The sequence below is a fragment of the Rhinolophus sinicus genome, chromosome 1, assembly GCF_057876585.1.
Source record: "Rhinolophus sinicus isolate RSI-liver-muscle chromosome 1, RSI-T2T, whole genome shotgun sequence".
NCBI classification, from domain to species: domain Eukaryota; kingdom Metazoa; phylum Chordata; class Mammalia; order Chiroptera; family Rhinolophidae; genus Rhinolophus; species Rhinolophus sinicus.
Genome location: NC_142501.1, coordinates 104833168 through 104847805, shown reverse-complemented (window position 1 = coordinate 104847805; position 14638 = coordinate 104833168). Strand labels below are relative to the sequence as shown.

At 39.4% G+C, this 14638-nt stretch overlaps 1 protein-coding gene across 1 annotated transcript; it reads right to left on the bottom strand.

Moving 5' to 3' along the window:
- Positions 1-743: 743 nt before the first annotated feature.
- On the bottom strand, positions 744-14470 carry LOC148759150 (ankyrin repeat domain-containing protein 26-like). The gene is made up of 5 exons (XM_088796872.1): positions 14357-14470; positions 8818-9014; positions 7412-7637; positions 2505-2550; positions 744-1370 (listed from the first exon to the last, which is right to left on the bottom strand). Exons 1-5 carry the CDS (start codon positions 14453-14455, stop codon positions 1321-1323), a joined length of 618 nt encoding a protein of 205 aa, XP_088652998.1. The 5' UTR covers positions 14456-14470; the 3' UTR covers positions 744-1320.
- Between the last annotated feature and the right edge of the window lie 168 nt (positions 14471-14638).

Here is a 14638-nt window from a genome sequence, read left to right as displayed (position 1 = left end):
ACTGAGGGAGCCCGAGAGCAACGACAACCACTAGCAACATGCACACCCACCGCATCTGGTGTCCAGATCCAGGTCTCCCGATGTCACTCTCCCCTAAGAGGATTCAGGGCTTCTATAGAAAATGTCCGATGGCAGGGCTGAGGCAGACAAGACAACTACAAGATGAGCTTGGAACAACTTGTCGAGAGAGGAAGGACGTGCTCAAAGAATAATGGGGACAGGTCAAAAAGATATGCTGTGAGCTTGAAATGGCTACCACTGGGCAAATCAGGAGCATTTAAGCACTAAAGTAATAAGCTTTCCTTCCTCCCTCATCTGTTTGCGTGTTTCGTTGGATGTATTGATCAATGCAGGAGGGATGACAGAATCATACTATAATCATTTGGCAACCATCAAGGCATTGATTCAGCAAGAGTCATCAATGGGTGCTCCATCTAGTGGGTGAGATTTTGAGGATTGACGATATATTTACAGAGTCTCAGGGTATCTGCACACAAGAGATAAGGGAATAACCAAGGGGAAATAGTAATTTTATGGTGGACAAACTCGGCGACGCTTCTTAACCACACGATCAAAGTCAACATTGCCAGTAACGGAACCCAGCACCTGCCTCCAGATTTGCTGCACTGGGAAGAACTCAGCATCACTTGTGTGACATTTCTGCCAAGTCGGCGTAACCAGAAGCTTCTTAATTTTAAGACTGTTTCCAAAAAACAAATCGATAAATCAATGACTAGAAAAGGTGAAAAACCTTAGACAAATTTTATTTCTGTAAGAGGACAGCTTTATGAATCTGTGTTTAAAATTATATATTAATATAATCAGATTTATGGCACTATAACAATTGTAATGCATCCAAACATTGATCGTAACCATAACAGCAGATATCAAAATGATGTCTGTGAAAATTTTTAGGTTCATACACAGTGATAAATATTGGAAAATTGAAAAATAGCTATCAGTTTACACCACTGCAGTATTAATGACAACTTGGTTGTTTGGGTGTTGGATAAACAGCTAGTATTTGGGCAGCATGAGTATGTAAAACTTAACACTGCTTGTTTTCATCCACAAAATCTGCTCCAAAGCTAGTTAGACGCCAAGAAACACAGTTTGAATACTATATAGATTTTCATATACACATATGAAACGAAAATATTTTCCTTCAATAAGGATTTTCACATGCCATATGTTTAATGGGAAAGAAGGAAAATGCTATGTAAACAGCCCAGTAAAGGTGAACTATTTATATTTCAGATCATATAGTTCTTACTCAAAAACGACATATATTCTTGTGATGCATTCAAAACTAGATCATCACTAGATATTAAAGCAAAGTAGACGGTGTTCAGATTGAAGTTCAGCATCAGCTAGAAAAAAAAAGAAAGAATCATACTCTTTATCTAAAATGTAAGTATACATGTTAAGAAGAATGAAAAAAACCTATGAAGACTCCACTACCCAGTAGGAGATTACTATTACATATCACTTGCCCATGGCTGCACACTGAATTAACTGCTCTTCCTGCTGAGTTTCAGAGCTTCTGATTGTCTCATTCTTCATTCATTTATTCAACAAGCATGTGCTAAGGTAGTACAACAAGCACTGAAGTTACAAGGTGAAGAGGACATGGTCCACCCCCGAACCATCACCTACTCTAAACTGGAAAAACAGGTGAACAGGCCATTTCCATTCAGAGTCACATATACCATACAAATATAAAGCAGGGCATTATCGGAACACATAGAAGGGACCTCCTGGCTTTGTGTCAATATTGTCTGCCTTTTGGTGGCGGTGATACGTATGTTCATATCTGAAGGACAAGGAAAAAGCATGCCACATAGAAGGAAGAAGCAGATGCAAAGACTAGAGTGGGGAAGAACACGCGTGGAATGAGAAGTAGTCTAGTTTAGCTATCAATAGATGCTAGAGCAAAGGGGCAGACTAGAGTTAGTAGCAAGAGAGAAGGCCGAATTATTTGGCAAGAAGTAAATTGATTTGGGTGGTTTTAACCATGCAAAAGTATGTGATGTTTCTCCTGAAGGTAAAAGGTAAACCAATGACAAAGTCAATGACTGGAGGTTTAAATGTCACCGATCAGGTGACAGCTATATGGACTGTAATTGCCTAAGTATTACTAGATGAGCCTGGTTACTGGGCCTTATATCACTAGCAAAAACAGGATACGTTGATGAAGCCCAGTTTTCAATGTACAAGTTAAAAGTTCCATATGGGTGGTAGAGGAAAGGAAGGGGACGGCCAGAAATAAAAAGAGATACATGGACTTTGAGGTTTTCGAAAGGCTACACGTGATGAATAAATGAGGAAGAAATGTATTCTTCATAATGCTTGTTTATGCTTTCAACTTTCCCACTTGCAATGCATGAGAAAATAGTTATTGTAGTATCTATTATCAAACATGGAGAAGGATGCCAGTTACTCTTTATTGTCTATTTCAGAAATTAATGGTATCTAACTGGAATCAGTACATTTTGGCCACCTACCTTCTTCTACATCTCTAGTTATGCTTTCCACCAACTTCTGCTGCTCCTGAAATAAATCAAATCTTAGTTACAGTATTTAAGTTAAACAAGAGGCTTTAATGTAGGAATGTGGCCTTTACATAACACCTTTAAAGAGTAGACCTTGCTTGGGCATTGTGTAAATACACACAAAAGTAATCACATAAATAAAATAAATTTCTACTCATTTTAATTTACTAGAGAACATATATAGGTGATGCTGTTTAGACTAATCCGACCATAGTGCAGCTGAAATTGGTCTACTGAATACACACAATTTTAGAAGGATGAGGTGTGATCTGACTCCTACAAAGATCAAACAAGTCATATTTTACAGTGAAAGCATTACTTTTCAATCCTTAGAAATACAGCCCTTTATAAAACTTTAATCAGTTTTTTCTTAATGGATTTTTTCCTTTATGGGTTTTTTATCTTAATCGTTTCTTGCACTTTTAAAATTAATCTTACGGTGTGTTCTAGGCTATTTCTCAGCATAGAACCTTAAATACATAAAATGATGATTGTGGCCCTGTCACGTCACGTGAAAATTCTGCTGGCTGCAACAATCACAAAAACTATTTTCTTGTCTGTATTATGACTGAAACATTTATATTTGTATGGACACAAAGATTACAGGAAATCTGACTTAGAAAGTATGGCCTAGACCCAGTTTTCAAATTTAGTTTCTGATTCATGACTAAAGAATTAGTAACAACGAAAAGAATACATAATTATTTAATTGTAACTTTGTATTCTTTCTACAAATGAGGGAGGCCCAATTTTTGAAGTATTCGAGTGGTTGTAGTTAGTCTACTTAATTACGAAATGTATGGGAATATTTCAAACTCTATACTGCAAGTGTCCCAGTCTAAAGTTTTCTTATTTAATCCTTCCTTCTGAAAGGTATCCTCTCACTACATGACCGAAACGGGGCTTACAATAATGTCCAGAACATAATAGACAGTGTGGTGACAACGATAATATGACACCCAATGCCTTTACAAATTCAGGGGTGAAGACAAATCTGTTGGCCATCATGGTTTCCAATATTTGCAGAGACTGTTTTCCATAACACCTTTTTGTCAATAGCTTCATAGAAGGGGCTTATAAAATGAATAATGTGACAGCATTACTAGACGGCCTTGTAAAAACAACAACCCAATACCAGGTGAAGGGAGAGGCCTGTCATGAAACAGTTTTAATTCCAATTAATCAACAATATATAAAATGCAAATCACATTTTTCTGTGACTTGAATTAGGGAACTGCAAATGTAACGTTATTTTTTTTTCCCCAAAGCCCTTTTCCTAGATATTTACTTCGATTATCTTTATGTTTATTTGTAGGTGAAGATTGTGTTCAGATAGTAGAAGTAGCTTGTAGTCCAATATTCAGAAGGAGAATGCTCCTGCAAGTTTATTTATACCTTTCCATTACTCAAAAATATAGACAGGTGAGAAAATTATACACAGGAAAAGAATGTATCCACGAACTTTAATTCAAAGGAGTTTCACTAGAAGGGTTTTCTCATAACTGGTACTTCTCAGACTCTGTCCCATAGAAATCTAAGGTTCCACTGGGGACCCCGCAGGAACACAAAATCTCAGAGTCTCCATGTCTCCATTAGCTAGGCAGCTCTAGTTGTCTATATTTTATATCATATAGTTTCGTTCAAAATTTTTTTTAAAGACTCGTATTAGACTGAAAAATAAATATTTTTGAAGTCAGAAAGTCACTGATTTAGTCAAAGTCCGTAATTGTACATAACAGGCAATCAAGCTCAGAGAGATCAGAGGTCACCTGAGGTCACAAAACCAATGAGCTGCGGGCCAGGAATGGGCTTTAGGACTTCTTACTGAGGCTAGAGTAACATGCCAGCTACTTCCTCATATTCAGGAAATTGCCATCAATTTCTGACTCAGACAAAATGAATACCTAAAACTTTGTCATGTAGTTCAACAATACTGAGGCATGAGAAACAAAATAGTAACTTTCTAAATAATTGGAAGCTTTAAAGTCATGAAAAAAAATAAGGAAACTGAGACTGATATCAAAACTCCGATTAATAGCAGTCAATACACTCAATATATAAAGCACAAACATTTCTCAACACAGGACCGAGAACTTGAAGGAGAAAATCTTTAATGATAGAAAGCAAACTCGAACTGAGGAAATTCTTCCTTAAAGGAACCTTTCTTTTCCTGAAAATAAAACTTGGTTGACCGATATCAACCAACAAATGCGTTAACCATGTTGTGGTAATCTGTAGCAAGCAAAACTTATACCACAAAAGAGATTTCTCTTTATCTCCTAGCACACTTCTGTCCAACCTCACATCATCACAGCTGGACCATAAGTCTTTCCAGCATTCTGTCGTGATTGGGAGACGTATCTCTGTATCTTGACGGAGTAGCGCTTTTTCATCTCTCTTAATCAGGCTTGCACGATTGGGCAAAACAACGCCCCACAGGGGGATAGTGGCTAACTTGGAAAAACGGTATTGAGTTTAAAATAAACCATTTCTCGTTTATCTAGAAATACTGAAAAACTAAAAACATCTTTCCTACCAAAAATTAATTAAAGAAAAAATGTCCACAAGCATATTCTCTTGCATAGCTTCTGCATTTACACTCTTTCATCTTCTGATTTTTCTGGAGACGACTAAAGAGACCATTTGAAGTATGTATCACGCTGAACAACTCACAAAACATTAGACATACACTTTCCTTTTGTACCCAGTATTCCAATGTCAGCACTTCGAAGCACTGAGATCCTATACAACCAAAAGGCTGTCTCAAAATACTTGGCTCTGCTATGCTATGTTATGATGAAGTTAAATGAAAAAACAAGGTTGAAACCTCATTTAGCACAGGCCTACGCTGTTTTGCTTGTCATTAAGCGGGCCATAAAAATACCATCAAATTACAAACCAATCTGCATTGACAGAAATGGCTATCTTAGAAGGTGATGTCAACATTATGGCAAATGACACAACAACGTTGCATCTCCTCTAACATCTATAACTAGTCGGACATCTCTAGCCCAAAAGAGGTTCCTCTGTCCCACACACTAGGATGCCTAAAAGATCCCACAGCCGTAAAGGGAAGGAGGGTGTATGGGAAGTGAAAGGGAGGCAGGATGGGGGGAAGGACAGGAACAGGCCCACACCTGGTTCCAGGTGGACAGGCCGAGCCTGAAGCCCCAGCAAAGGCAGTAGCAGTGGAGGGGTTGGGGCGCAACCCCCACATCACAGCCCAATGGAGGGTAAGAGGGGCAGCAGCAGCATCCCCCCACCTCCACAAGAATCCCAACCCTCCCCAGTTGCAGCAGTGCTGGCACCACCAGAGACCAGTAGCAGCAGCAGAAATACTTCTCCAGCCTCCAACCACAGCACAGTCCTACCAGGGCCACAGGGAACCAGGTGAGCTCAGTGGGCTCAAGACAGGCTCTCCTCAACCAGCGCTTTCCCCTGTTCCCTCCCAAGGTGCTGGTGCCCAGCGAACGTCGTGATCTGGATACAGCGGCAACACCCATCATGCTGGTCACCCAGGCCAGCACTCCCACACTCACAGCTAAGCCCCCACACTTGGACCCCCTAGGCACAAGTAGCACCAGTGAAAGAAAACAGAAACTGTGCTATTGCATCAGCTACTGAAAAACAAAACAGAGACGTCTAATTATCTACCTGCTGAATTGCTCACATCAAAATGTACATCAATAAGAAAGTGTTCACTACTTCCAATGAGCCTGCAGAGGAACAAGCCATCCAGCAGCATGAACAACCAGGGTAACAGGGTAACACTGAGACAACGACACTTCTCCAGAAACCAAGTCAAAGTCACGAAAGATTGTGATCTACGTGATAGAGATTTCAAGATAGCAGCCAGGAAGAATCTCAATGAGATACAAGAAAACTCACGAGGCAGTTCAATGAGTTCAGGAGTAAAATTAATGCACAGAAGGACTACTTTACCAAAGGTATGAAAACTATAAAAAAAGGTCCAAACAGAAATCCTGGCTCGGTGAAGAACTAAAGAAATGAGATCAAAATGGACATTTTAATAACAGTATTGCACAAAGAAAACAAGTTGCTAGTAACGACCCCATTTCATTGCCATCTCAGTCATCAATTATTCAAGTGATGCCGAGATATACAGATATAAGTGAACTTCATTTTAAAAATTCAAATATTTGCTCAATTTACCTCTTTCGAAAATGTACTGTGGCTTAGCAAGACATTTTATTTTATTATTACTTTTTAAGCAAGACATTTTAAATCATCGAAATAAAAATGCTATAAGTAAAACAGAAATTAAGGATGTACTATCATGTAAAAAGATGACAACTTTTAACTTAGAAAGAGAAGTTAATCTTTCCAGGGTTACAAGTTTGCCGAATTCATAAAAAGGATTTACCTCGGTTTCATTGAAATAAGAAACATCCACATTTAGTTAGTAAATGTCAATCATTCACTTACGCTTAGGGATGGCGAAACTGGGCTGTAGGAAAACTAAAATTGTTATAAACCATCGCCAAATTAAAAACAATGCAGAAGTAAGCCAAAGCATCTCAAAGCATACCGTTCGTTGTTAGGTAGTAATATTTCATTTGTAAAATCTAATTGAAAAGCAGCTTTTCCAGAAATTTAAAATGTGTCAGTTAATTACATTTATTGAATACAGTTAATGACAGGTAGCTCTTAAAACATGGGAGATGCAGGGACTTACAAAAGATGGTCAAATTTCTGTCTCCATTCTACATTAGCACACACAATTATGCCCTTTACGTTGTGTGCATTAGTCAATGAAACAACTCAGAATCTCACCAAGTTAAGAACAAGAATTACATCGCAAATCTGAAACCCAAAGGAAAGAAGGTAATATAACTAACCTTCATCAAGTTGGTGCACGTGCCATTATTAGAAGTCTGTGGGGCTGACGTAGCAATCACCAACTGCTCTCTTGGAGCGAGACTTCCTTGAGGTCGGAACCAATCATTTAGCCTTCCAACACAAGGGAGGTGCAGGTCTGGCCTCCTGGGAGCCGTGCTGAGTAAAGAGTTCTGTGGTGCATTCATGAGAAGCTGGGTTCTCATCTCTGCCAGCGTGTCCTTAATCCTGTGAAGATTGTAAGAGCAAAGACTTAGTATTTTATTTTTTCCTTAATGATTTGCAGTTCTTAATGTTTCCATAATAGTAAGTGGAATTGCCCATGAAACGAACACTGAAAATATGTCAGGGCAGACCTACCAAGTACAAGGATATGTTTCCAATTGTTTTAAACCGGTACATATGTTTCTGTGGGGAAGCCAGGCTAAGAAGTAATTCAAAGTAGGGAGGGGAGGAAAAGGCCTATCAGTGATGTTGACGGCTTAACAGATAATACTTTCTGCCTTCTGGAATGGCTGAACCCATAAGATTCTTGAGGATTGCTAAGAGACATACATAGTAAACAAGTTTAGAAATTTGTTGAAATCCCACAAAGCTATTTTCAAGCATTTGCTTTCACTGCCCTTGGGTAATCCCCTCATTACCCTGAAGAAATTAACCATTTGGCACTGAGGCGTCATTTAGAACAACAGCCTCTGGGGGAGAACAAGAGAGCCTGGTTGGTGATCATACTGAACTGAAACAGCTCCAGGGGCATGTAGCTTATGACACTGTTACCAAGGCACTGGAGGTGGGATCTGCCCTTTCTGTCTTCCACACACCCCCTCAGGCTGACCACCTTATTTTTATAGCCACTTAGTCAGTTACACTACCCTTCACCCCTATGTTAACCTTCTCCTATATTTCACATGTATGCCTCTGTGTACATCCAAAAGACTAGAAAAAACAGCTTGTCCGAAAGCGACCTCTAGAGACAAAAACACAGAGCACAATCGAGAAAGTACATTTACCAAGTGCCAGAATATGCAGAGTACTTAACCCTTTGGGTTTAAGTTGTTATAGTAAATAGTTACCTCATATTTAGGGAAATTTTGACAAGAAATTTTATAATAAATAGCGCTGTCTAAATCACAAAGCTTCAAAAACACTTTGCTTAGAGACTGGTAGGTCAGATTAAGGCTATGAAAAGCGTGAGAAGGAAAAATACAGTCATGTAAAACCAAAAATGGGAGAGATGCATCCTGAACTAACATTTTAAAAGTAATTTATTCACTAACATCATTTTCCAAAATTATACTATTTAGTAAGCTTTCACTTCCTATTAATCTCGGGAATCTGCCTGGATAAAAACTAGACTTTAGAGGCAAATTAATGAGCTCGATTGATTTTTCTCTTTGTTTGGACTTACTTGTTTAGTTTCTTTTCCAAAGATGCTGTAACTTTTAATTCCTCTAGGTAGAGGCGCTTCCATTCTTCCAATTCTATTTTAAAATGTTTCGCTTTGGAGAGTTCAGATTCCAGACGTTGAATTCTGACCTGCAGACGTTGAATTCTGTCACCACGGTCATTTAACGGGTCTACGTTTTCTTGACATGCTGCTTGTTCCTAAAGCCAACGGAAAGGATACATTTTAAAAATAATTATAACCTGAATAAGTATAGTCTATTTGTATTCTTTAGTTTTAAGTCAATGATTTAGAGGGCAATTTAAATGTGAAAAAAGCTGAAGTTTAAAATACTTATCATCAATATGGAATGAAATACATCTGAATTATGAAAATATTTCGAATCATCTCATCTGACTGTTCCAATAAGAGAATCAATTTGAAATTTTAAGAATTGAACAATATGACTTAATAATCTAAGAGTATGGTGCAGTTTTTAAATCACCCTTTTTCTTTATTTCCTAATAGTCTCGTTTTATATCAACTGGCCTTCAAAATAAAATCATTTTCCACAAAGAATGATTCTCAAAGATCAACTGAGTGATAATAGTGATGGGAACTGAAATATCAAGAAGGAGAGGCAAATCCCACCTTAGTTCCAGAAATCTGAAAATAAAAAAGTACCCGCTGTGAACGGAATAGGGGAATGACGTACAATACGTATATCCAAATGTCATCTGCAGTGAAATGAATTAAGGCATGGTAATCAGTGAATTAACCTGTAAAAACAGATTTAAAAAATGTTTTCTACTACATCCTGTCTTGCTCAGTCTTCAATATCCCAGAATTTTTAGTGTTCTGCTTCACGCTTTTCTACCTCATTCGTGACTATATGAATTTTGAGGCTCAATAATTTTTATCTCCTCTTCTTTTTATTCTCTAGTTTTTCACATGACTTTTGTACTCCTTTATAGATAATAACTCCTGTTAAGATTGATTTTCTTCAACAAGATGTAGACATCCTTTTTAAAAAACTGTTTAAAACAAATTGTGTTTGTTTCCAATCTAGTTGTGGGAAGCACAGCTCAGCTCCAAGTCAAATCGTTCTCTTCAATCTACTAGTTATGGCGGGTCCAGCTCACTGACCCATGCGGGAAACGAACCGGCAACCTTGGTGTTATGAGCACTGCACTCTAACCACTGAGCCAACCGGCCACCCACCCACTGGGGGCTCAGCTCCAAGCTCCAGCCATTGTTTTCAATCTAGCTGTGGAGGGTGTACCTAACTGGTGCATGTGGCAATCGAACCAGCGACCTTGGTGTTATGAGCACGATGCTCTAACCATTGAGCCAACTGGCCACCCCACAGATGGAGACATTCTGAAGATGCAGTTTCCAGTTTTGCTGTGAGATCGTCATTCTGAATGAGTAAGATAGTATAATTTGGTTACGAAGGAAGTTGACTGAGAATAGTCTAACCCCAAACCAGTATCAACTTTTGAAATCAATTCAGTTGCAATAAAATGTCATCGATACTGTAGCAGAGTCTTAGAATGTGGAACCTTGAATTACTCAGAATGAAGAACGAACATAAAAGCACCAGGATTCTCAAAAATGCATCCTTTACTGTCATCGACTTTGCCACACGACATCTGCACTTGATTTTCTACTATTTCTTGAATGCTTGTTTCATGTCTTTCTTCTATAAAATGACTATAAGTCACCTCCCAGTTGATAGTCTCTCACCTGTTCCCCATTTTAACTCTCCATAATTTCTTAAGAAGTTGTAGGGAGTTACAAGTAACTCATCCGAGTTACTTCGGCCTCTGTCAGCTACAAATGTTTCATGGCAATTTGAATTGCTTTCCAAGAAGAAATGATTCCCAAGGTTAAGGAGAAATCACATCTCACACTGTGAATGTTTAGTGAGATGAGCGCTACATTTTTTTCACCCACAACAAAAGTCTTAATTCGATAACGCTGTCTCGTAATCCTCTCTTACTTTCCAAGATATACGAGAACATCCTAAACAGCAATAGTAACAACAACAAATCTCCTGGAATTTCAATGGACCTGAGCAGGGTAGAACTACTTTCCTGTAGATACAATGCTTATTTGGTAAGACGAGGTGAGTGGATATAGTGTTTTTAAAACATGCCTACAAATTCTTGACATTTCTCCATGAAATTCCCTCTCTTTTAATATGTGCTGGCCTTAGTGAGTCACTGGATTCTAGTGCATGGAATAGGGCAGAACTGCTGTGAGAATGCTATGTCTGAGGCAGGAAATGTGATACAGCTTCCATGTGACTTTGTCTCTCGAGAAGCTCGGCCTGAGAACCCAGCCACCAGCTGTGCAGAATGAAGAAGCCCAGGCCACACAGTCAGGCCTCCTATAGATGTTTGCGCTGAGACGGGCCCAGCGGATGTCCTGGGCAAAAGGCCGCTTCAACTGCTACATGTGTGTGTTACAGCCTTTAGATGATTCTCATTCGCAGCTTCATGGCCACCCAGCTGATGCCAAGTGGAAAAGAAATGAGCTGGTCTCACAGACCTTCACCCAACTGCATTCCTTTGGAACAAAACAGATGCTGTTTTGAGCCACTAGCTTTTGAGTTGGTTTCTTGAGCAGCAATAAATAACTGGCATTGTTACTGATATTCAAAATGGTGTGAGGCCACAAGGAATGCCATCTAAAGCCTGTAGGAGTGCCTTTGCACCAGGAGGGACGTGGAACCCGAAAGGATGTGGAGAAGAGTGAGAATGACAACCACAGGGCCTCCAAGAGACGCTTCTTGGGGGCTTGCTGGCCCCTGAAGAGGCTGACAGCAAGAACTTCTCAGCCAGTGAAGAAAATGAGTCTGAAATCTGGATGAAAGGGGACTCTTGCTATGAAGTAACAAAGTAAAATCCATGAGATACATGAGCTAACGAAAGACTATGAACTGTAAAGGAACCAGGACATATTGTGTTCAAATATCTGTTTCCCATTTACAGCCTCTCCCACAGGTCCCGTTTCTGTTTCCCATTTACAGCCTCTCCTAAGGTCCCCACAGGGCAAATCATGCTAAAAGAAAGAAATGGCTTCTGGGTGAAGATCAAATTCCCTGTGCTCCTAGGAAGACATGATATAAGGATGAAGAGAAGACTGTAAAACTCTTCCTCGAGACCTCAAAAGGGTTAAGGTGGGGCCTTAAATTCCTGGGAGGATCTACAGAGTATAAGAATTTTAAAGGCATGGTCCTGCAACAGCTACAGGAAGCCCAAGAGCTTCTCTCAAAACGATTTATGACGGTGGCTTTTCTAATGGCACGAACCCCAATAACTCACACGCAACGCCAAGCTTTTAGGATGATCAAGTAGCAAACAACCAGCTTGTTACCTTGGACTAATAAAAACCAAGAGAGTGAAAACTAAGAGGAGGCCTGTGGGGCTTAGGCATTCGCGTGGAGGAATGATGCTGAGGAAAGGGCTGCAAGCACAGGTCATTTCTTATGAAAAGCACAGAACAAAGAGCTCACAGGCCACAGCAAAGGGCCATGGAGAAGCCCTGGCAAGGTTACCACTGAGTCCTAATCCAAGAACGGACAGCACACATCAGGCTGTATTTCAGAATTGCTATGGACTAAGGTGCCTTCCACTTTCCATTTCTGCAGGGGAAACTTCAGCAGTCGAGCAGAATGTTGGGTGTGTGGGTGGTAGGTAACTTGTCCCTTCCATTCTCATGTTTTCATACTGAAAGGAATTGTCCTCAAGGGGCTTTATCCTAGAAACCAAAAACCAGGCCCTTCATCCCCATTTGCACCAGACTCACATGGTAAAATCTTAGACTCGAACCTGAGCCTGATGCCATAAACTTGAGACTTGTGGGGAGTATTGTGTAGGGATGAGTGTATTTTCCATGTGGGAGGAATATAAAGAATTGTGGACAGTGGATAGATCAAGCTGGTTTTTAAATGTGTCCGTAAATTTTGAAATATTCATTGCATAAAAACAGTCTAATATGGGTCAACATTAGTGCCTTGCTCCTAATGAACAGAATATGTTGAAAGAGATTCCGTGTGAATTCCAAGACTCCTTCACAAAGGGCAACACTGCTCCTGTTGGTTATGTCTCTGAGGATCTGAACCTTGGAACCCAGCCCCGTGTTGTGGGGAGGCTCGGGCCACAGTGCGAGCCGGCTGTTCAGGTGTGGGTGTCCCTGCTGTCTGCCCCAGCTAGAGTGCCGACCAACAGTAGGCACCAACAACCGGACACATTGCTGAACAGACTTTCAAATGATTCCAGCCACCAGCCACGGAGCTGCCCCAGTTGAAGCTGAGGGGAACAGAGACAGACGGCCCTGGCCACACTCTTCTTAAGTATGGATTTGTGAACCAAATAACTGGTTTATTTCAGCCACTCCATTGGGGAGTTAAGGAAAAAATAGACACAACTTCTGGATTATAAAAAGATATAATAAGCAACATAACTTATGCAGTATAAATTACAGACATATCTTCTTTTATTGCACTTTGCTGTAATGCGTTTTGCAACTATTATTATTATTATTATGATTTACAAATTGAAAGCTTGTAATAATCATGCATAAAAAAATGCTATGCTTTAAAGGACACATTGAAAAACTAAAAAGCAAGCTAATGAAAGGGAGAAATATTTGAAAATCCTGTATGTGATAACTAATTTGTATCTAGGTTATACAAAGATTCTTACAATTCAGCAAGAAAAAGACTATCCAATTTTAATGGGCAATGGAATTGAATAATCAATTCTTCAAGGAAGATATATGAATGGATAATACGCCTGTGAGAAGATTGCTCAGGATCATTAGTCATCAGAAAAAAATAAATCAAAACCACAATATGGAGCAGAGAGTACACTAGTGGTTCCCTAGGGCTAGGAAGAGTGGGAAGGGCAGACTGGCACACAGTGAAAGCTAACAGGTACAAGGATATTTTCCAGGGTCATGAAAATGTTCTAAAACTGATTGTGATGACGACTGCATAAAGCTTTGAACACACTAAAAGCACTGCACTGGACAGTTTAAATGCGTGAACTGCATGCTATGTTCATTATATCTCAATCAAGCTGTTACGAATGAACGGAAGGAAGGAAGGGAGGAAGGAAGGGAGGAAGGGGAAGGAAGGAAGGAAGGAGAAGGAAGGAAGGAAGGAAGGAAGGAAGGAAGGAAGGAAGGAAGGAAGGAAGGAAGGAAGGAAGGAAAAAAGAAAGAAAGAGAGAGAGAGAGAGAGAGAGAGAGAGAGAGAGAGAGAGAGAGAGAGAGAGAGAGAGAAAGAAAGAAGAAAGAAGCTGATTTGGAGCCAGTGCTTTGGGGGTCATGCAACAGAGTCCTTCTTGGCTTTAGATAACTAGCCAGGGTTGAGACATAGGAGAGGTAACAGAATGCCCTTTTAAAGAAAAATTATATAGAAAAATAGCGGTCTTTTTCACTGCTTCTGTCTATGAAATTAAGGAAAAATCTATATCATACTGCTAAAAGCATTGAGTGGTTTATATTTCCCCAAATTAAGTGATTTCTGGGTTCCAAACGGATTATAAATTACCTTCTGTTTTAACCTATTTTTCTGAATATCCATTTCAGATTGATTGGGTTCTAAATCTCCAAGGACACTAACCTCTCCATTTTGATTGTCATGTAGCATCCTTGTATTCTGAAAGAGTGTCTTCAGTCTGCAGAATTGTAGAAAATGAGTAAGTCAAATTCTTTAAGACAAATATTTAATAATTATTTAAAGAGAGATTATGTCTATCATACAAAATAAACAAACCTATAAATTATGAACCTCTCCTATTTATTCCAGTATAATAGTTTGAGAGCATACTAA

What these genes read in the sequence shown, in the direction of transcription:
- LOC148759150 (XM_088796872.1), bottom strand. Translation starts at nt 14,455, where the DNA reads ATGCTACATGACAATCAAAATGGAGAGGTTAGTGTCCTTGGAGATTTA. An exon ending in CGTGCACCAACTTGATGAAG is followed by an intron (nt 2,551 to 7,411) that starts GTTAGTTATATT and finishes GATTTATTTCAG; the next exon opens with GAGCAGCAGAAGTTGGTGGA. An exon ending in AACTAGAGATGTAGAAGAAG is followed by an intron (nt 1,371 to 2,504) that starts GTAGGTGGCCAA and finishes TTTTTTTTCTAG; the next exon opens with CTGATGCTGAACTTCAATCT.